This window comes from Dasypus novemcinctus, chromosome 8, assembly GCF_030445035.2.
Source record: "Dasypus novemcinctus isolate mDasNov1 chromosome 8, mDasNov1.1.hap2, whole genome shotgun sequence".
In the NCBI taxonomy this organism is placed as follows: Eukaryota; Metazoa; Chordata; class Mammalia; order Cingulata; family Dasypodidae; genus Dasypus; species Dasypus novemcinctus.
In genome coordinates this window covers 64,157,124-64,181,419 of record NC_080680.1, presented here as the reverse complement: position 1 = coordinate 64,181,419, position 24,296 = coordinate 64,157,124, and the positions used below count along the sequence as shown (strand labels likewise).

Genomic DNA, 24,296 nt, shown 5'->3' with positions numbered 1-24,296 from the left:
GGTGGGCCACTGGGATAAAAGAGTGTACTTTTTAACAAAATTATCTAAGTATAAATGAAAAATACAAAAGCTTATAAAAGACAGTCCTTATTTTGGTGTGACACTGTAGAGAATGAATCAGTTCTAAATCTATAGTAACTTTATCTTTTCTATCAAATGACCATTAAGCATTCTCAAAACCACTACCCAAGCTGTAATATGATTTAACATCATCCTTGATTTGCTACCTTTAGGCTACAAATTGCAAGTGTCTTTCATCTGCTAGAGATTTATATTTCAAGGTTAATCACAACCATTTGGCCTCTCAAGGTATAAAAACATGTTGTCTTAGGGAATTTCAAGGAGTATACAAGCTTTCTTTAGTATGGGCAGTGTAGCATGTGTCCTACTTTTTTAATCTCATCTTCCTTTAGGCATTTTACACATTAAAGAGAACAATTTATATATTACTTCTCATCAGAGTATTCTTAACTAAAAGGAAACCCATCAAAATATGCTCCATAAACCATATATGACCAAAAAAAAAGAGTGTTTTATTTTAAAAGATTTATTTCCAGCTTATTTGCATAAATCTAAATCAAAGAGAGAATTTTTAATGAGGTCTTCTACAGATACTGAAAATAAATACTTTAAGTTTGAAGTAAACCAAAGCATTTGTTTAAAATAAGTAATTATCATCTTATCTGCCAAAGCATCTCAGCCCTATAAGAATACTTTCCAAAAAAAAGTTTTCAATAGTACCCTAGAAGTAATAAAGGACCAGCAGATACATAGAGCTCTTTGGGTTTTCAACTTTCTCTCTCAATAGTTTCTTTGGGTATCAAATTACACAAATATGTATCACACAGAAGTACCTAATGCCAAACCTCAAATGAAGAGCAGCCATCTGAAAAACAAGAGAAATATCTATCTAATCATATTCACAAGTGTTATGGAAACCCAGGATGGGGATTGTGTGGGGGTGGTGAGCAGGAAGGTAATGGTCACAGAGAAAGATATATTTGAGCATGCCTGACTTCAGAATTTCTATATAGGTAATGCTCAGGAGCAGCAATCTGGTGGAAGTCAGGGCTATAGAAAATACATTCTTGAAGTCAGTTTATATGATCAATGTCAGAACGATACTGATCGATATCAATTATTCCAATTAACACTTATGGCACTATAGTTTCTTCCTTTCACAAATTGTTATGACACCATCAGCCTGGGGATTTTTAAACACATTTTTTTTTTTTTTGGAAGGCTATAGAAAAGCTGATGAGCACCACAACAATTTGAATAATCTTATACATTTATCATGACTATGGTTCGGGAATATATTCCAGACTCCTAGTTGCTTTGCCTTGCCCTTAAAATATTAATTAATTAATTAGGTAATTAATTTAAAAAGTCTTCCTTTAATTTTCAACCATTCCCATTTCTCTGCTACTCAATATTTACATTTTCCTTGTTCTATCAGCTTAGGCTTTTCATCTACTGTATCCCAGTTGCTAAGTATTTCTATACACTCTCCCTTGGATAGGGCAGCTGGGTTCTGTTTCTTCACCCTGTATTAAATCCCAACACCTCTTAGAAAGTCAAGCTTAGCCTCAGCTCTTGTTTCAAGAGCGTCAAAATCCAACTTCCACCTGTACTCCCAAAGTAAGAGGACAAAAAAATTCCTAACTATATGATTTATAAAAATGGAAAGATCATAGAAAAATCTCAAAAGAAAGTCTTTAACACTAAAGTGCAAATGCCAGAAAATAGTAATTTTCAATCATCATATTCTTAAAGAAACCACTAACACATCTTTAAATTAATCTGAGAGTAGGAAATATTTTTAAGTTAGCCAGTAATTTCAAAATCAAGTCAAGGCAGAAGACAACTAATTTGTCTGACAAGAAGTACTTGGTCAGTATTATCAGAGAAAGCAGGAATTGCCAGGATGTGGAAGTGACAGTTAGGTATCCTCCAATAATTATTTTCCCCTTTTTCTATATTAATAAAACTGTAGCCTGACCTTCAATATATGTCCTACCCTCAAGTATGATTAGGTATGACCATGTTCTCTCCAATGCCGTTTGGGCAGCAGTGACTGGATACTTTCAAGCTGGAGCCAGCTTCCTCCACTCTCTCTTCCAACCCAGTTAGGTTTGGCAGCAATCCTGTCATGCACAGAAGACAATGTCCCTAGAACAGTACTGAAGAAACAAGATGAAAGGAACCTTGATCACTAAATGACAGCTTGAAGCAAAACTGCATACTGACCTGAAACTTGAAATATTACATGAGAAAGATATAAACATATCTTGTTTGAACCACTGCAATATGGGGTCAGTAGCTACTTTCTTATGGTAGCTAAAATTTTCATAATCTAATGGGCCTGAGATTATCTCACTTCAATCCATCCTTTCATTGGAGAAATGAAGAAACCACATGTCAGGGATGTTAAGCAACTTGCCAAATATCATCATGGCAGAATTCAGATGAGAAGGAGAATTCTTCCAGCCCACTGTTCTTCCACTAGATCACCACTAACAGCAGGCATGACTATCATTTTCCAGATTTCTGCATCATGTCCTGGGAATTATAAGATCTATAATTCAAGTACTGAACAAGTTGAGGTGACTATGAGTTTTGATGATCTCACAAGATGCAATTTACTAAAAGTACATCAAATTGCAAACTACTACCTTTACAATTCAGTTCCTTCTCAGATAATACCACATGCTACTTACTCATAGATTTTGAAATGGGAGTCTAAAATAAGATCAAAGGCAGGAAATTCCAAGTTAGAACTAATTATTGTACAGGAGAAAAAGGCACTAAAGTAAGAAACAAAACTATTAAGTAGAATAATGTCTGATCTGTTGCAACATTTTCTCAAATTATGCTTGAATAATCTTTTGATAAAGTGTCATATGTGTGTGTTTATACATTAAATATATGAATATGGAGATGACAAAATTATTTTTAAAAATCAAAGGACTTATTTATCTTTAGAGTTTTTAGTGTCCAATCCAAGTCTTCAAAAAAGTCTTCAATGTTAGCTCCTTTATAAGATTTTTTTCTAACATTACAATTTTTTAAAAATATTTTTGTTCCACCAAAATAATTACTCAAATTGCTTTTTTTAAAGATGTTGTCATACAAAATACATCTTTACAGTATATTTACAATGAAACTGATACCCAGTCATTTTTTAAAGATCTTACTTGCCAATAAATGTCTAATCAGAATAACAAAATCTCCCTATTCATGATCTTCTTACTTTAAGGAATAGTCAGTTAACTAAAATTTAGTAGAACATCAGAAAATGTATTTATGTGTCTTAACTATATTCTTCCCCTCAAAAATGACTCAGATTTTGTACACTTATTCTTTAAAATAATTACTTTTTATAAAATATTAATATGGTACAAACTGAAGTATTTATTGTGGAGTGATGTGATATTTGGTGTTTCCTATAAAATACTCTAGCCTCCCAACCCTGGCAAAAAAGAGTGACAGATGAAAGGAGAATATCTAAATTTTGATAATAGATAGGTATACAGGGTTCACAACACCGTTCCATTTTATATATGTTTGAAATTTCCCAGAAGAAAAATTTTAAAACCCTACTTATATGGCTCATATGATGGGCAAGACAATATTCTAAGCACTTTATATATAAACTCATTTAACACAATAACTCTGGGGTAAATAATTCTTTTACAGATAAAGAAACTAAGGTATGGAAAAGTTAAGTAACTTTCCCAAGGTCATATAGTAAGTGGCAGAGCTAGAATTCAAACCCAAGTAGTATGGCTTCAAGGTACAGATGCATATAGAAAAGTCCAGAAAAAAATCAATCATGGGTGATTTTGGTCCTATTTTCTAATTATTCCACAAGAACATATGCTCTTGTAATTTTAATAGTTATCAAAATATGAAAATATTCAGACTCTAACACATTCTTTAGCTATAAGGAATATAACACTCTGAAAGGCAAATCACTACAAATGCAGCAATCCATCATTAAAGGGTGTCATGTAGCAAAAAAGCCTAGAAAATTTTAGAAACAATAAAAGAAGATTTGTTAGCCATTTTTTTCACTGCTTTATGGAAAAATTAATATTGAAAAGGGGCCAGTGTAATTTAATTAGTTAGATTCAATTACCTTTAGACCATTTTAAAACTTCCTCCATTTCAAGTAGAAACATAGCCATTACAATTTTCCCATTTGCATTTCAGGGAAATTTTATAAGAAAGCCAGTTTTAAAAACATTTCTGTAGGGAAGCAGATTTGGCTCAATGGATAGAGCACCCAACTACTACATGGGAGGTCCAGGGTTCAAACCCAGGGCCTCCTAACCCATGTGGTGAGCTGGCCCATGCACAGGGCTGATGTGCGCAAGGAGTGCCGTGCCACGCAGGGGTATCCCCCGCATAGGGGAGCACCATGTGCAAAGGATTGCGCCCCATAAGGAGAGATGCCCCACATGAAAAAAGCGCAGCCTACCCAGGAGTGGCGCCACATGCACGGAAAGCTGACGCAGCAAGATGACGCAACAAAGAGAGACACAGATTCCCGGTGCCACTGACAATAATACAAGTGGACACAGAAGAACACACAGCAAATAGACACAGAAAGCAGTGAACGGGTGCGGGGGGGGGAAACAGTGAAGGGGAGAGAAATAAATATAAAGTAGATCTTAAAAATAAACCAGTTCTGTAGACTGACCAGAAGTTGAATGTTAACAATTTTCTTGACTGCTATAAGCTGACCAACCTCACTTCTTATTTTTCATAAAAACTAAATGATTATATTAATGTAGAATGGAATGGTTATAGTTTAGTTATGTTAACTCATGTGAGTTAAGTATGTACTTAGTACTAATGAAAGCTAAAGAATAAGTGAACTAAGAAATTGTACAGGAAAGGAGTGTATTTCTCTAATGTCATCTAAGTCAATGTAGCCCAAACAGACATGGAGGATATCTTCATACTCCATTTCTGAATGGGTGCAATCACAAAAACAAAGAAATCACCATACTGTTAGAAGAACCATTCTGAAAATATTCAAGTGAATAAGATGAATGGTGCATCGTGAAACAATGTCATATATATTTTGTAATACTTAAGACTGTACAAAGTAAGGAAGGAAATAAACATCTTTAATCTGAATATTAAGCTTACAGGCTAGCATCCAGATAACAGAGCAACTTGACACAGAGAACAATATGCATGGGGTTTGGGGACAAAAAGACCTGGAGGCAAATCCTTGCTCCAATGTTAGCTATATAAAATTAGAGAAATCACTTACCACCTGGGTGCCTGTGTCCTCTTTGGTCAAATATGAGGATACCTGCCTTGCAAGGTTGTGTTAATAATACTATGAAGTGGGTCTGAGAGCCAAGAGAATCTCACACACAGGAGATACTCTAAAAATGTGATTCCTGCCTCCCTTGATACCATGTGCCTACACTGTGACAGACACTCAGGAAACATAAGAAACACAGAGCAAGTACCCCTTAGAAAAATAAAAGAGCAAAAATATGAGAATATCGAAATGAAATACCAAAATATGTGGCAAATTTTAAGAGCTAAGAGTTCAGAGAGAGGAAAGCAAATTGTGAGTGGGGACAATCAAGGAAGGTGAATGGTGGAAAAGAATCTGAATTTTAGTGAGAGGTAGGGCACCTGATTGCAAGTCACCAGCACTAAGGTTAGAAAATACATGAGATTTCCGTTTAAAAGATAGTTGACATCTAATTCACCTCCTCAAAACCATTCAATAGCCTCCCATTGTATTTCAGAATAAAATTCAAACTCCTTGTCATAACCAAAGATCCTGGTCTCACAACCCTCCCTCATAGGGCACTTCAGCCACAATGATCTCCAGTTTGCTCCTTGAACACTCCAGCTCTTTCCATTTCCAGGCCTGGCACTCCCAGATCCCTCAGCCTCAAGTGTTCTTGCCCTCATTGTACGAACAGCTGACTCCTCTCACCTTTCACATTTTCCCTAGAGCCTTACTTACCATTCATAAAGTAGTTTCCCACCCAGTACCCACAGGAACCCACTATTGTCTCCTTCACAGCTTTTACCACAATCTGAAATGATTTATTTATTTCTGCTCCCCTAATCACCCCATCATGGATGTAAACTCTTGAGGACAAAGACCTGGTCTCTCTTTTTGACCAGCGTATAACAAACACTTGAAATACAGTGAATATTTACTAAATATTCACTGAATAAACACAAAACACGATATAGGATTTAGAATGCCATGTTGGATTCAACAGCACCTATATGCCAAGCACTCCACTTTAAGTAACTAATCCATTAGATTGTCACAATTTAGATATAGACTATTAAATCAGGTTCCCAAAGCAGTTCTTAAGCCTATGAAACAGCTCTGTAATTTTGTAAATACTGAAATCCTAAAAACATGGAATAAAGTCAAATGGGCAAAAGTTAACATATTATATGGGTATTCCATGCCTGGAGTGCAAAACACAAAAATTATCCATCTAAACTTAACCCTCATCCTTGTGGCACCATCACCAGCAATACAACCCCATATTTGTATATGTTCTTTGATTTCCTATCTTTAATTCATCAATGGCCATTCAGTTTAATTCAATGAGCATCTAAGGAGAAAGACTGACTACTTTAAAATTAAGCAATTAAGTGTTATTCTCTAATCAATCTATGCTTCTTGTCACTAATATCAATACTTTCATCTTTACATTTTCCATTCATTTTTATAAAATAAGTAAATATGAACTGAAATAGATTAAATCAATTATTTACCCAAATGATTGCTCAAACATTCCCACACAGACACAGGTGGTGACACTGCTGGAAATGAATACTTAGGTGGCAGGTAGCCCCACCATGTGACAATTCAAAACATTGCTCAGTGACACAGGGAAGAGTCAGTGTGGATGGGTAACTGTGAGATGTTCAGGAAGAAATGTCCATCCAAAAGCAGAAAGATCAAGCAGGAAGCCACTACATGTTCTTTCTCATGAAAGAAGAGTGAATTACTTGTCCCTGCTCAGAAAATAGGGCTTGACATCACATTCCAGGCAGAGATTATGAGGACATAACATAAAGGGGATAAGCTGCACAACTGGAATTAGACAGTTTCTAATGTCTCTTCCAGCTCTGAGGATTATAACCAGTCCTCAAGATGTGCTGAAGGAACTAGCTTCTATCTTTAAAGTAGCAACACCTGCTAGATACCAGTGAAAAAGTTGAAGGGCTACCTCAAGCAGAAAGGGTTCCTCTCTGACCAAACTTCCTGCATTACTATTCTGACATGGCTTTCTTCAGGAAAGCAGCTGCATCTTGTTCATCTATACAGGGCTTGGCATGTAATAAGTAGACAAAAAAATATTTGTTGAAATAGTTTGTTTAGCACAGCACCTAAAACACAATAGAGACTCAAAAAAATGTTAGAATCAGGATCCGACTCTTCATGGTTTTCAGATCAACTTCCAAAACAGTAAGAAATAGAGGAAAATCTGTATCTTTCTGACTAAAGAAAACTCAAGACCAAAGCAAATTTATAAAAGCCAGAATAAGTAAAAATAAATTTAAATGACTTTATTTTCAAATTAATACAGTAACCTGAATTCAGTTTCCAACATATATAGGATTTGAAAGTAATTAGTTGTTTTTAGACATACCCCTTTTCCCATTTTTTTTTAACTGAGCAAATTAATTTTGCATAGGTAATACAAGGATGAACTTCAGTCAAATTCAATCCCAAATCAGTAGACTCTAGTGAAATTTTATTGCACTGTCAGTCATTTTGGTACAATTTCTTTAAAAAAAAAAAAAAGTCAAAGAACACATGTAAAAGTTCACAAGACTTTCTTTCACTGTTTCCAGTTGTCTCTAATAGAGATGGAAAATGAGTCTTTGTTGCTTGACTACTTCATAAATTTTAAATGAATGCTTCAGTTGACAGCTATTATCTGTTATAGCTATGCTCTTAATCTGCTATGTATCACAACCCATTAAAAAACTGCAGCATCACCTTTTGTATTTCCCACTTGGGTGAAAGGCGTTTTAAACACGTAATTACCCAAGGAAGCAACATTTACTAATCTATTACGCAGCTAGTATTAGTCATGGCCATATTTTTTGTAGGGTGTTTAAATCAGGTATTAGTTAACGTCCACAATCTTCCTGACCATGAGTTTATTAGTAAATCCATTCACTTTGGCACCATGCAGCATATTCAAGAATTAGAAGAGGACCCTGAAAAGAAATGCTGACATTCAGCTGACAAAGTACAGTGTTTGGAATCTCTTTCAAATAAAGCTAATTGAAGAATCACATTTAAAAAATAAAAACAGAAAAAGAAAAGTCATGTAGTTATATATAACTCCTCATGAGAATGTTTTAATTTCATAAATTTTAAAACCAGTACATATAATTTTCTTATGTAAAGACTGAATGGACCTTTTCAACATTTCACTGAAAGTACATGACTGACTAGATAAATATCAAAAACAGCTACATAGGCCAGCAACTCACAATGAAGGCAATGTTCAGAGACTTCAGTTTACCCTCAAAGACTGGTTGACTTCTACCTCTCAGTACAAATTCAAACACTGACTGGTTTATCTTCAAACTGATACAAAGGTCCTCAAAGGTCAGATCAGTCTTTTAGGAAAGAAACAAGGTAGATCCAGGACATCGGAGTCTCCCCAAGACATCCTCCCCACCCCTCCACCCCCCACCCCACCCCCACTATACTCGATTTCATAGAGAAGCTTAGCACAAAAAGCCAAAAGTCTGCAGTAGGTCAAAAACTAAACGAGAGTGGGGAGTCAGAGTACTACTATAGTAGTTGGGTGTCTGATCTTAGTGCTAAGCACTTTGGCCTATATCTTAAAGTGAGGCATAAATCATTCAAGTTCTATTCAGTGACTATTTCAAAAGTGAGGTAAGAGCACAAAAGACTTAAAAGCAAGCATATATGTGTAAAGTTACTCATTGAAGTGCTATTTATTATAGATTAATCTAAAAGTAAACTAAGGAATATGCAGGGAAGTGGACTTGGCCCAGTGGTTAAGGCATCCGTCTACTACATGGGAGGTCCGCGGTTCAAAACCCCAGGCCTCCTTGACCCGTGTGGAGCTGGCCCATGCAGAGTGCTGATGCACGCAAGGAGTGCCCTCCCACGCAGGGGTGTTCCCCGCGTAGGGGAGCCCCACATGCAAGGAGTGTGCCCCGCAAGGAGAGCCACCCAGTGCGAAAGAAAGTGCAGCCTGCCCAGGAATGGTGCCACCCACACGGAGAGCTAACACAACAAGATGATGCAACAAAAAGAAACACAGATTCCTGTGCCGCTGACAACAACGGAAGCGGACAAAGAACACGCAGCTAATAGACACAAAGAACAGACAACTGGGGTGGGGGGGAAGGGAAGAGAAATAAATAAATAAATCTTTTTAAAAAAAGGAATATGCAGATAAAATATTAATCAGTAATTTAAAACAAACTTAGAAATGCTTATGATAGAGTAAAAAAACTGAAAGAAAACAAGAATACAACTATGTTAAATATTATAATATATATTCCTAATACATATATACATAAAGACATAGGATTAAGGGGTAAAAGACAAAGTGAATATGCAAAAATGTTAAAGTTATTTCTGGATAATAAAATTATGGATAATTATTACATCCCTCCTTAATATTTGATACATTTATATTTTTTTCTACAGTAGGTATATATTACTTTTTAAATTAAAGAGAAATTATTAATTCACTTAAAATAAAAACGTAAGACCAATTTTTCAATCTCAGTAAAAAAGTAGTGATCTTATTTACTCAACTGAAACCACGATCCTTTATCTGCATTTACAGAAGCAGTTTCACCATAGCACACACCAAGATTTAAAAAAAGTCTCACTTGATCCAATTATACTGCTTATTAAGAGCTATTTAATGAGAAAGTCACACCTTTGAGTTATGAGAAGCTATAACGGTCCTACAGAGTTCCAAACAAGTAAGCTAACAGAATTACCTTTGATTCAAAATCATTTGCCAGGAGATTAATCCATCTGGCCCAGAAAAGTAAGTGATCCTCCAGTATGCTCAACATCCTCCAACCTCATTTTAATCAAGTATATTAGTCTCAGTATAGAGGGTGGGTGTTTTTAATTGCCTAAGCAGCACTAAAGAGTTTAATTTTCCTAATGCATAGATAATGTAATACTCAGAAAACTAAAATTTCAGTCAACAGCTAAATTTTAGGGAGAGCTTTATATGTTTTCAGCACCTGTCAGAGTAAAGGCCTTTCTGGTTTGATGATATTTGGGCTGAGGCCAGAAGGAAGTAGAACATTTCAGACAGAAGGAGCACTAAGGGCAAAGACCGTAAGGTAGAACAATGCTTGGCAAGGTTAAGAAAGACCTGTAACACCAGAGTGGCTGGTGCAAGTGAACAAGCGGGACAGTGAGAGAATATAGAGTGAAGAACATGCCCAGATCACAAGCCTCTGTAGGAAGCTGCGGGCCTTTCAATGTTCCTGAGTGGATGAGAAGTCCTCAGGGTTTGGGACAAAGTTGCCAGCCATTGTAAAAAGACCATTCTGGCTGCTACAGACAACAGATGGTAAGCAGGAAAGGATGAAAGAAGGGAGACCTGTTTGGAGATGACTGCAACAATCTAGGAGAGAAATGACAGTGACTTGGATGGGGGTAAAAGCAGCGGGGATGGTGAGAAGTGATCAGATTTTACATATATTTTGTTTTTGTTTTTTTGTTTTGCTTTGTTTTAGATTTTACATATATTTTGAAAGTAAAGCCAACAAAATTTCCTGATGAACAGGATGTGGAATGCAAAAAGAGTGAAGAATGACTCAAGGTTTTTAGTTCAGACAACTGAAAGAATGAAGCAGCTATAAACTGAGATAAAGAAAATTAGAGTTCATTCATTCACTCATCTATTCTTAAATTATAACTCAGTAATGTAGCAATGCACGAATCTCTTAAATCCCTGGGATATCAGACACTGCCAATTTACTTTTGTCCATGTCTACAATGAAAGGCTACATAAGAGAAGTGCAAAGAGTGCAAGCTTCATCTACTTCACAATTTTATTTAGGGCTAGTCTTAACTATACAAATGTTAACAAATGTTAACAAATGTTAAATTTTGTATGTTCAGCTCCACCCTGGATATACAATATTTTTGTCAACACTTGTTCTAGCTCTACTCACTTTCCAATCCCCAAAGGGCCTCAGAGGCCCTCTAACCCCTACCTATCCTACAAGCTTAAAATTTTTAAAACCAAAAACAGAGAAACAGAGGCAGGAAAGGACAGAGGAAACAGGCAAATTCACAGGTGGGTGGGTAGATAATCTTCACTTTCTCCTTCACCCAACCTTCATCACCCATTCCATTCCCTATCTCCTTCCAAGTTTTATGTCAAATACTTAACACACTCTGAAGTCATTTTCTATTTATGTAAATGTAGGATCTGGTGGCAGAGCAGGGAGGGGAAATTAATTACCAAGTGATTCATTGTGAACAGAAATCTGGGGAAAGAAAGAATATTAAAAGTATTCCGGGAAGTGGATTTGGCTCAACGGATAGAGCATCCACCTACCACATGGAAGGTCTCAGGTTCAAACCCAGAGCCTCCTGACCCATGTGGTGAGCTGGCCCATGCACACTGCTGATGGGCACAAGGAGTGTCATGCCACACAGGGGTGCCCCCGATGTAGGGGAGCCCCACAAAGAAGGAGTGCGCCCTGTAAGGAGAGCCACTCCACATGAAAAAAGCCTGCCCAGGAGTGGCGCCGCACACACAGAGCGCTGACACAGCAAGATGACCAACAAAAAAAGAGACACACAGATTCCCGGTGCTGCTGACAAAAATAAAAGTGGACACAGCAGAACACACAGTGAATGGACACAGAAAGCAGACAACTAGGGTGGGGGGATGAAGGGGAGAGAAATACATTTTTTTTAAAAAGTATTCCGTTCCTTTAAAAAGAAACTTTAAAGATATGAAGTCACTTTTGAATATACAATTTGATTTGTGAATAAAATTGATCTCCCTGATCTTTTAAAACTTACTTTGTTTTGGCTTCTTTATTTATCTCAAGGTCCTACAGACAAGAAGAGCTCAGTTTCAATGTCCTTTTAACTCTAAAATCTTTATATCTTGGCCTTTTCTCCTCTGAGCAAAATGGGAGATTTTGTCTGGGACCATCTCAGTTTTAAAACTGAAAATCCAGTGTCCCAGGAATACCACAATTCCCAGGAAAGCCCTGGTATGATTGTTCACCCTACAAGACAGTTAATTTTTTATTCCTTGACTATCCCCCCATAAAATGATTAAGAGGTCCTCCTGTAAAAGCGCACGTGCAAAAAGAAGCAAGCCTATTAGCATGCAATAAAAGTGAAAAAAAACCAAAACAATAATAAAAATGAGGACAGGAACTCTGTCTAGGGAAAGCTGAAACATAAGCAAAAACCTTAGATTTAGATGCTGTGTGTATATATTATGTCTCCTTTTACATAAAAAGAAAGAGGAAGGAATATATAAAAAATACCTTTGCTTATATCCTCCAAAAGGAACAAGGAACACAAAACTAAAGAAATACTTAACCATAGAGAAAGGGAGAGAAAAGAAGAGAGGAGACAGGGATGGAGACAAATCTCTCAATGGGCTTTGTTATATTGTTCTTATTTTACATAATCAAAAAAGATTAAATGAAAAAAAGCAATCATTAAGAACTGAATACAAGCTGAAACAAATTATCCCTATATTACATTAGTGAAATAATCCCACAGAGAAAAGTATGATTCTAAATGACTTTAAAACTCAGTACTAAATTTTTTTTCTTCCCATCCCCTTCCCCCACCCTTCTGTTCTTGCTGTGTCCATTCACTATGTGATCTTCTGTATCTATTACTCTTTTTATCTTCTCTTCGGTCTTTCTCCTCTAGGATTCAATCCTGGGGACCTCTGATGTAGAAAGAGGTTCCCTGTCAATTGCACCACCTCAGTTCCTGGTCTCTGCTGCACTTCACCATGACTCTCCCCTTGGTCTCTCTTTTGTTGAGTCATCATTTTGCTGCGTAACTCGCTTGCACAGGCACTGATTCACTACGTGGGCACTTGGCTTGCTGCGCAGGCACCTGGCTCACCACACAGGCACTGGCTTACCATGCAGGCACTCACTCAGGCACTTGGCTCACCATAGAGGCACTCGGCTCACCACACGGGCACTCATGCAGGCACTCGCACAGGCACTCAGCTTACAGCACGGGCACTGGCTCACTGCACAGGCACTGGCTCACCATGTGGCCACTCACATGGGCACTTGGCTTGCCACGTGGGCACTCCCCTGGGCACTCGGCTCACCATGTGGGCACTTAGCTTGCCATGCAGGCATCCACATGGGCACTTGGCCCACCGTGCGGACACTCGGCTCACCACACGGTTACTGACTCACCACGTGGGCACACTTTCTCTTCTTTTTTACCAGGCGGCCCCAGGGATCAAACCCAGGTCCTCCCATGTGGTAAGCAGAGGCCTTATCACTTGAGCCATATCCGCTCCCCAGTACTAAATTTTGACCATGCATCCTTGGTAGATTATACTCTAAGAACAAAAAGAACTACAAAGAAATCTTAAGTTTTACTGAGTAAACTTATTGTTAGTAATAACAATAGTATTACTATTTTGAACTAGCTTGCATATTCTAACTTATAAAAATACATAATTATATTAATGCAATTAGAAATAGCAGTTTTATATAAGGAGTAAGCATAAAATCAAATGTTAAGTAATCTTACATTTGAATTGAAAATATCTCTAGATTTTTCTCCTCTCCCCCACCCTGCCCTTTTTCAAAAATTGTACTTCCTAGCCCTGTCCACTGCAAAGACCTAAAAACAATGGCCAATTCAACAGCAACAAGCACTTCTAGCACTCCACTTACAGAATCTAAATATTTCCCACTAAGAAGGAACAAAAGCACCTTGGAGAAATAAGTGATTTCAGGTCTAGGGCAGGAAATGTCCAGAATGAGCTTGGATCATGGAATCATGTCAAAAGGAAAAAAGAAGCTAACTTTGAAGGGACTGCCACTAGCCAAAAAAAAGGGGATAAATAGAGCATCAAAAAGAAAACTGACTAGAAAATATTAAAATACACCAAATATGTAAAAATTTATGAGTTCATAATAATACTGAAAACAATTATTGATAACCATTGAAAGATGCTAGAAAGCCAACTCATTACCATGAAAATTGATAAAGTGAAGTGAAAATATATAGTATCTACCCATCCTTCCTATATAATCTATAATAAGGATAACCTCTGAGTTGATGAAGGAATATCTCACTTATAGAAGAATTCCAGTTAATAAATGAAGCAGGAATGATAGAATTAGAATTAGAAATATCACCATTTAGTAACCATTAATGAAATAATGGAACTAGATAATAACAGCTGCTAAAACTACTAGGTTAAGGATGATGAGGAACTTTATATTAGAGAAATCAAGATGACCCCACATTAATCCATTAATCATCACTAAAAGTGAGAAAACCAGACATTGCATCCTCATGACAAGATGAACTAGGATATACATGGCACTCTCTAAGAATATTCTTACCTAAAAAAAAAATTCAACATGGATCTATACAAATATCTATAATTAACTATCAATTTATAAGAAATACAAGAGAGAGAGGAACCAGGTAAACAATACCACTTGCAGAAGCAATTGGTCAAGAGCAGAATTTGGGATATTTTACAAAACAAATGATTCAATCTCCAACAAATCAATAACACGGGGGAGGGGAAGGACTATTAGTTGTGCCAAGACCCCTTTGGCACAAAGATATTCTGAAATATGGACTGAGTATTGGATAATATTATGGAATTATTTATTGATAGGTAGGTGTGATAATGACATACCAATATATTTAAAAGAAAAAATCTATAAGTTAAAGATAAATATATAAAAACTTTTTTTTAAAGCTAGAGAAAAAAGAAAAAAGGGAGACAACATTGAAAAATGTTGATTTTATTGAAACTGGGTTCATTTATTATACTCTCTATTTATGCATGTATTTGAAAATTTTCCACAATAGAATGTTTTTAAAAATAAAGAGAAAAGGAAAAAATAAATAACAGAGATTATAATATTACATTGTGATCTGTTAAAAAAAAATTACCATTTGTAATTGTTAATCTACATGAACAGAGATTTTCTTGATAGCATGCAAAAAACAAAATACAAAACCAAATCTCAAAGCCAAAATACAAAAATAAGTTTGATGCCAAGGTACTTAAGAAATTATTCATTCGAATGTTATGCTCATCATAATATCCCCATGGTTCAGAATGATTTTATTATAACATTATGCTATAAATTAAAATTTATAGCTTCATTTTTACTAAAAAAATTAATTCTCTTATCACATAGACTGCATGTTGCTGCTTGTTGTCATGTAGACTGGAGGACATAGAGAGCCCCTTGTAAACAATAAAGTTGTCTGACCAGTCTCTACTCACAGATCCCCTGATCCCAGCTCTATCGTTCTTTCTTTCTTTTTCTTTCTTTCTCCTTCTTTCACTCTCTTTTTTCTCTTTCTTTCATTCCGGATACCCTTTGGGTCCAAATCTCCAACACTCTTATCTCAAATTCTCAAGATTTTTTTTTTTTCAGAGTAAAAAGGGCCAACATTTAACAAAAAGTTTTGGAAATTTTCTGCCTTAGACTATCCCTCTCACATATTACTATTTCAGTTTTGCATGGAATAAAAAAGTTACAATTTACAATTCAAAGTAAAGAGGTTGTTATTAAGTATTTGAAGAGCAGGCATTCTATGCAGTTGATTAGCAAATATAATGCTCTTCTTGGAAAGACTACAGAGCCTAGAGTGGAAAAGGCAGTTTGGCTAGGAGAGTTCTGAAAAAAAAGGTGGATAACAAAAGTACCTGCAAGCAGAAATCAGGAATTTCCTCAGCATGTTAAGAATACCTAGGCCTGAAAAAGATTGCACTTACCAAAAGCCTACTTTTCTAATTCATTCGACAAATATTTATCTGCCTACCTTGTGCCAGATATTGTACTAAGCACTGGGCTTACAGCAGCAAGTAAACAAAATAGATGAAAATCCCCATCCTTATAAAGAAGCTAATAGCCCTAGCGGGGAGAAGATAAAAGCAAACAAAATAGTAAATTATACAGTATTTTGAAGATGAGTGCTATGCACAAAAGTAAACCAGAGGAAAGTGATAGAAAGTATTAGGTGGTTCCAATTTTAAAGAAGATGGTCAAGGAAAGGCTCACTGGGATAACATGTGAGCAAAGACTTAAAAGGACATGAACGAACAGTCCATGCCATGGTGTTAAAGAAGAGGGTTCTAGGCAGAAGGAGCAGAAGTACAAAGGCCCCGGTGGGAAACATGTTTCACATGTTTGAGAAAGAGCAAAGAGACTAATTTGGACAGGTGAGTGAGTGAGGGGGAGAAGACCTAGAAATGAAATTGGAGAGGTAATAAAGGGGTCAGGTCATGACAAGCTTCAAAGACCACCGCAAAAACTGTGTCTTTTACTCTGGGTGGAAATGGGAAGCTATTGGAGAGTTGGGGCAGAAAAGAAAAGAGATCTAACTTATTTTCTATAAGAATCACTCTGGCAAGCTATGCTGACAATACTGTAGGGAATGAAGATGGAAGAGAAGAGACCAGGTAAAAGGCTATGGTAGATTGGAAAAGATGGCCCCAAATTCCTCCCAATCCTTGTAGGTACACCCCTTTACAAAGTAACTCACCTGTTTCCATCATAAAGAGATAGTATATTTCTCCATTCCCATGAATCTCGGCTGGCCTTGTGACCTGCTTTGACCAAGAGCAGGGAAAGCAAAGTTACAGGAATTCTGAGTCTAGGCCTCAGGAAACCATGCAGCTTCCTCTCGCTCTCTTTCTTCCATCAGGCCACCATGTAAAGAAGCATGGGATAGCCTGCTGGACCACATGAAGCAAAGACAAAGCAATCCAGCTGGGCCTCCAAACTTCCCAGTTCCCATCACTTCTTGTGTGAGCCCAGGCAAGACCAGCAAAAGAACAGCCCCACTGGGCCCAACCCAAATTGCCAAGCACAGAATTGTGAACTAATAAATGATTGCTATTTTAAGCCATTAAGTTTTTGGAGTGGGTGGCAATAGATAACTGATACAGAGGTTACATGAAGGGAGCTTAGACTAGGGTTAGAGCAGTGGGTGGTGGAAAGTACTTAGAGGGAAACAGACTTGGCCCAGTGGTTAGGGCGTCCGTCTACCACATGGGAGGTCCGCGGTTCAAACCCGGGGCCTCCTTGACCCGTGTGGAGCTGGCCCAAGTGCAGTGCTGATGCGCGCAAGGAGTGCCACTCCACACAGGGGTGTCCCCCGCGTAGGGGAGCCCCACGCACAAGGAGTGCATCTGTAAGGAGAGCCGCCCAGCGTGAAAGAAAGTGCAGCCTGCCCAGGAATGGCGCTGCCCACACTTCCCGTGCTGCTGATGACAACGGACAAAGAAACAAGACGCAGCAAATAGACACAGAGAACAGACAACCGGGGAGGGGGGGGAATTAAATAAATAAATAAATCTTAAAAAAAAAAAAAAAGTACTTAGATTCTAGGTATATTGTGAAGGTACAACCAAGCTTCAAATAGTTTATATGTGGATTGTGAGACAAAGAGAAAAGTCAAAAATGACACCAGGGTTTTGGCCCCAGTCTCTGAAAGGCAGGTGTACCCATTAACTGAGATGTGGAAGACTATGGGTGAAGCAGGTATAAGGAGGAAATCAGGAGTTTGAGATTTCTATTAGTCATTGAAATAGAAAGACTGAGTAGGCAACTGGATATATAGAGTCTGGAGTTCACAGGAAGAGGTCCAGGCTAAAATATTTAAAGACTAAATGATATGATCGAGGGAATATGAGTTCTAATAACTCAGTCCTGGAGCATCCCAATGTTAAGAGGATGGAGAGATAAGAAACAACCAGTAAAGAAATCTGAAAAGGAAGAGTGAGGTAGTAGGAAAACCAAGAATTGCGTTACCTTTGAAAACAAGGGAAGAAAGTATTTCAAGAAGCAGAGACTGATCAACTGTTTCAAAAAATGCTGATAGGTCAAGTGAGAGAGAAGGATTAAGAGCAGACTTCAGAATAAGCAAATGAAAATCCTCAGTGTCTCTGAGATGTGCAATTTTCCTGGAGTGGTGAAGGAGAAAGCCTGACTAAAGTAGGTTTAAGAATAGAAGGAAAGTCATTGCAAACATGAGTATGGTTTGCCGTAAAGGAAAACAAAGAAATTGGGGAGTGGCATAAGGGGGAAATGGGGTCAAGAAAGGATTATTATTTTAAAGTAACAGAAACAACAGCATGTTTGTATATGGAAGGGAATAATCTAATAATGACGGAAAATGCAATACTGCAGGAGAGATATACTGGAAACAAAACCTTAAGTAGGTAAAGGGAACAGGATCTCTTACCCATGTATACCATAGCCTCCAACATAAAAATCTTCAGTACAGTAAAGAAAAAGGCCTTTCATTATTTGGACTCTGCTTACTTATTAAACCTCATCTTTCCATTCTCCCCCTTAACATATTTAGATTCTATGTTCTGTCTCTAACATTTGCTTCTTGTGCCTGGATTGTTATCCTCCATTTTAACCAATTAATTCCTATTTGCTTTCAAAATTCAGTTCAAATGAAAAATTCCTCCAGGAAGCCTTCTCTGAATCTTCCCCAAACCTCACACTCAATCAGTTAACTCCTACCCTCCAAAGCATTCTATATAGACATCTAATTATAATATTTTTTTCATTGTATTTTGATCTTGTTTGTAGCTTCCATGCAAAACCTTAAGATCCCTGAAGAAAAGTCAGGGACCTGGAAACAGAGCAGATGTTCTCTGTTGATGAAAGAATAAATAATGAATATAATATCATTAATATATAACGACTCTAAAAATTCCATTTACTTAAATGTTTCAACAACTCAAAACTATTTTAATAAAGTTTCCTCCACTCTTCCCAGTGTGTTTTTTGGGTAGATGGTGAAACATAGAGGGAGACCTATTCTATCTCTTCATATACCATGTTTATGTCCTAATAGTGTATATTAAAACCTAAAATTTTGGTTATGTAAACCAACCTGTTCAGAGATTGTTAAATAAAGTTTAAAAATTCTAAAACCAGCTAGGAAAAGAAAGAGAAATATCTGTCAGGAGAGGAGAGAAAGTTGCCAATTCACACTAACAGCCAGAAAACCTCATCAAAACTATAGGTACAAGGAAGTGGATGTGGCTCAAGCAATTCGGCTTCCGCCTACCACATGGGAGGTCCCAGGTTGGGTTCCTGGTGCCTCTTGAAGAAGGTAAGCTGGCACAGGCAGCAGGCACAGAATGCTGATGCTATTAGATGATGCAACAAAAGAAACACAAAGAGGAAAAACAATGAGAGACATAACATACCCATGAGCTGAGGTGGCTCGGGTGATTGAGCACCTCTCTTCCACATGTGAGGTCCCAGATTGGGTTCCCAATGCCTCCTAAAGAGAAGATGAGCAGACACAGAGAGCACACAGCAATTGGACACAGAAACTGACAGTGACTGCAAACCGTGGGGGGCGGGGGGGGGGGAGCTGATAAATAAATAATAAATGTTAAAAAAAAAAACTATAATTATATTCACAATTATAACATCTGTTCAGCATGTGTATTGGCCAAATTAGCAAGCAGTCACTCATTTGAGCAAAAAGGGATTAGAAGATATATTCTATGAATTGGAAAGAACATCTTGCATTTAGGGCTTGGGTGGAATGCTGCATTAGTCCCCAGACAAGTGAAAAGATAAATCGATAACCAAATAATGCCAGCACACTGAATATCTATGCAGTTTGGATTTTCAACTTATTTTGACCTGAAAAAAATGTTTTTCCATTATGAACAATGGAAATTTATACTGTAAAGTATTTTTGAAATATCTGTAAAATAGATAAAACTAAAATAAGTCAGCCTAACTGAATAAAATCCAACATAAATTAAAGCAAAATATAAACAGTATAAATGTAAATTACTGCCAATGTAATTGTTAATGTAGTTAACCTACTTGGAGTAGGTTAAAAAAATATAAGGCCAGAAGTATTTGGGAGAGCCAGTTAATAAGCACAACAATGTGTAATGAATCTATTATTTGAAAATAGATGAGATTTCCACATTCCTTGAAAAGTTTGTTGTTTCAAATGATCTAAATGGGGAAAACTGACAAACATCCTTTGTCCTAATAGCTTAGTAAATCTCATTCCCTATTAAATGGAAGTAGTAGTTACAACCTCTATTCAATTACATATTTAGGTCTGTAGTATTTTTTTTTAATATACAAAGCTTATAGATTTCACATATCTAAAAAAAAAAAAAGTACTGCACATTTGATCAAAGTTTAAATTATCACCCTAGGTTTCATTTTTTTAAAAAAACTGAGTTGTCATAAACCAAAAAATGCTGTTTAAAATCAAGTTATGCCATAGGCCCACCAATATTTCTTATATCTTCCCTACACTTCCAATATAATTTAACTGTATTTTTTATTGTATTTTGGCCCATTTCTAGGACTAAAATAATCTAGAAAAGTTAAATTTTCTTAAATCCAAACCTCTGATAATTATATGAACAATATAATTCACCAAATGGTTTCTAGATAATCTCCAAAAAGTATCATGGGACTGTGAATATGATATCTCAGAAGAACTTTTTTAGAAATCATTTTTAATCATACCTACAGAAAGACCAAATAATCTCCTTGGACCAACACTCAACAGATGAAAAATATTGTTACACTCTATGGACATTTTTATTCTCAAGCTAATGATTTACTGACCTTTTGGTTATTAGTCCTCAAGTGGAGGTGACAATCAAATAAAATCAAATAAATTTTAGGATTATAAAATAAATGTTAACATAGGCAGGGTATGAATAAACATTAGCCAAGTGATGGTAACTAGCTATCATTAACCAAGCAAGTAAACAAACAAGAGATGTTCCAGTTACTACTAATCTATCAAAGCAAGTCAAAATGCTTTGAAAAACTGCATTCTTATCCAATTGTTTCTATATCATACCTCATAGGTAACAGTAAAAATCTCCTGATTACATCTCAAAATTTAGATGAGTCATAGTGCTTTGTATTAGAAACTGCATGTGAATCACTACAGTAGACATGCACTTGTTTGCTAGTCAAAAAGTAAATCTGAACAGACTGAGATAAATTAAAACATATTCGTAATATACATTCTGTATTTTTTAATGACCATTCCCCAATGACTAAAACATTTCAATAAACATGCCATCTGCCCTTCCTTATCTTAGAACATCTCAAAAATCACAGAAGACTTCAAATCTCAATCCCATTGCTTCACAGATGGGCCACTGAGACCTAAGGAGAGGTGGCTGGTTAGTGGTACAGTAAGCAAGATTAACATTTAGGGATACCATAAAAAGCTTAAGTGGTGAAAATGAGTAAACCTTAATGAGGTTCCAAAAGAGTTCTACCCTATAATATAGAATCATAAACTTTTGTACCTAAATCTAGAAATTCAGCCATCAACAAAAAAATCCCTCCTCAAACCTAGACAATAAAGCCAGCAGATAAACTAGGAAAAAAGGGCAGGAAATGGCCACTAAATTTCTGGCATAAGATCCTGATCCAAGAATTCATCAATAAAGTTTGTTGAATGGATGAAAGAATGACTGCATCATAATACTTAAGAGGATGACTTCACTAATTTCAAAACCTCCAAATTCAGGAACTGAACTGGGGGGATCAAGATGCCACACATGAAATTAACTCATTTAGAGTGGATGCAACACCTCTGCAGGTATCTGCACATGTACGCATAGCAGCTGCGGACATTCCAAACACACACACACAATTTCTTCGGGTAATTCCCGCAAGGGAGAACAGAACCCCAAAGCCAGGAGATGTGAAAACAGGCCCTGCTCACCCATATGCCTTTGCATTAAAGTGAATATGTTATGAATGACTGGGTATGAAGAAACAGACGCGCCCGGCCAGAGAGGACGCTGTCGGAATCCCCAGCGGTAATCCCAACTACAGAACCCGCAAAAGGATGACTGCAATCTGCTGCAGGTGAGTTTGCAAGGATAGCTCCCACCCGCGTACGTGTCGGGATCCCACTGAGCCCCACCTCAGGAACCACAACCAGCCCCGCCCAGACCAATCCGAGCTCTCCATCCGCAGAAGGCCTGGTCTTCCGGGAGCTCAGACGTGGCCGGGACAGGACGAGGGCAAAGAGCAGGACCGGTCTCTACACCGGCCGCCCCACGCCGCGACAGGGCCCTGCCGCCACATGCTCCCCAGGCCCATCTCCCGGTACATCCCCAGCCCGCAGGGCTTCCGTCACCCTTCCCGCAAGCGGACCAAGGCCGCAGGCGGTCGTGACCCAGCACTACTGTGCAGAGGGCAGCTACTCGCCGCCCCGCGTCTGCCAGCCCGCATCGCTTACCTCCCTAGTGCCACAGGTTCAGCCCAGCGCCGGCTGTCGGACGTGGCCCGCCCCGCCGCCTCGAACGTAGAGGGACGGGGATTACAGCAAGCGAGCCAATGGAATGCAGATCGAGAGGGTTTGCCCCGCCCCCTCGACTTCGGCCCGCCCTTTCACGCTTGCGCGCACGCGCATCCCAGGCGTAAGCCGCGCACTGCGGCTGGAAGACGGCGTGGGCGGCAGAACTGGCTGGTCTGCAGCAGTGGCCGCCCGAAGGGGCGGCGCGCTCGGCGGAGGCTGTGGGGCAGCACCGCATTGGGGAAACAAGCCCTAGGAAAAGCACGTCAAAGGAACCTGCCTAGAGATGCCACTGCAGCGCGCCCGGGAAGTGTTGATGGCAGCCTGGCCCTAGGCAGACATGAGCAAAGCAGCTCTTAGTTGGAGGTTTTAGTATCCGAGGGGAGTGGGGAAAGGAGAAATAGTACTGATAACATTGAGGATTGAGAAAATTTACGGCAGGCAGTTGACTTGGCACGAAGCAGTTATTCATTCTCCCTCTTGTCGCTACTGTTTGTCATCTTTACTTCACTTGGCCAATACAGAACACTGCAGTTTTGATGCTACAGTGGTTCGTCCACTTGTTGGATAATGAGTCGTTACTAGACCGGCGTTTCTACTGATTTAATCTGGGGAGAACTAGCGCATGTAGTTGTTATTGTTGTCTAATATTTGAGTGCCTGAACAAATGCTACTATTTTACGTGCATTTTCTCCTTACAAAGAAGGAAGGAGAGGGATATGTTCTTCTATGGCACAATGGGTCCGAAACTTTAAGATGACAGCCAAGAAAAAAGATAGTTATGAAGGAGTTGAATTTTGATTTTAGGTAACAGAAGTGGAATTATATACAAGATGAAAGAGTTAAGTCAAGTAGCTCTAGAGACCCTGGCTTACTCATCCATTTGTAAACCCTGGTGCATCTTAGAATCATTTAATAAGCTTTTCTTAAAAAATGAAAATAAAATAAAAATACCAGTGCCTGGGCTGCGTCTCTAGAGATGCTTATAGCTCTGAGGTAAGGTCTTGACACAGGTATTTTTATAAGCTTCTAAGGTCATTTTAAAGTGCCAACCAGAATTTCTTTTTCTCATTAGTTGTAAGGATTTATTTCCTCACACTTCAGAAAGGTAATTTATACCATAGGTCATCTCCAGTAATCTCAATAATCTATGATGCATTCATTCTGCAAGAGTGTATCTAAATTAATTTTGAACCTACTTATATATTCAATCTCTGTTATCCTTTGGGAGAAGAGAGTTTTGTAAGGTTTATAATTGTCTCCTTGATTTTATGGGCTTTGATAATAATCCCCTTTGGTCTTAATAATTCAAACATAACAGTACTTAATTTAGGACCATGTTCTTTTCTTCTCCTGTTCCCATATTCCTTGAGGTTCATTGGTCAAGAATATAATTGAACACTTAACTATGTGAACAGCACTTTCTAATTATATCAACTCATTGAATCCATAGAACAACCTTAAGAGACAGTTATTACCCACATTTTATAAACATGGAACCTGAGGCACAGGGGTGGTGTCTTGACCAAGGTCATACACCTAGCTAGTGCCAAAACCGGATTTGAAACAGGCAGTCTGGACTTTAGAACCCGTGCTCTCAAGAAATAAATGCATTTCCTGTTTTATAGACAGGTTGGCTTTAGGAGGGTGTGGAGGAAGCACCCATTTAAAGAATGATGATGAGTCTGTAATTTTTTATTTT

The 24,296-nt window shown here is 37.8% G+C and overlaps 1 protein-coding gene across 8 annotated transcripts in view; it reads right to left on the bottom strand.

Annotated features, from left to right (window-relative positions):
- FOCAD (focadhesin) overlaps positions 1–22,642 on the bottom strand; it is a 380,810-nt gene extending 358,168 nt beyond the window's left edge. The window contains exons 1-2 of one of the 8 annotated variants that reach the window (XM_058301923.2): positions 22,538–22,620; positions 2,021–2,183 (exon numbers count right to left, since the gene is read on the bottom strand). Coding sequence is in view for 2 of the 8 variants with exons in the window: in XM_071216764.1 (XP_071072865.1) it covers positions 16,799–16,811 (13 nt within the window). In the remaining 6 variants the exon portion in view is untranslated. Of the gene's footprint in view, positions 1–2,020; positions 2,184–16,798; positions 16,866–22,537 lie in introns of those variants that run through there. The other 7 variants (XM_071216762.1, XM_058301924.1, XM_058301931.2 and 4 more) reach the window with 7 other exon arrangements.
- Positions 22,643–24,296: the final 1,654 nt, after the last annotated feature.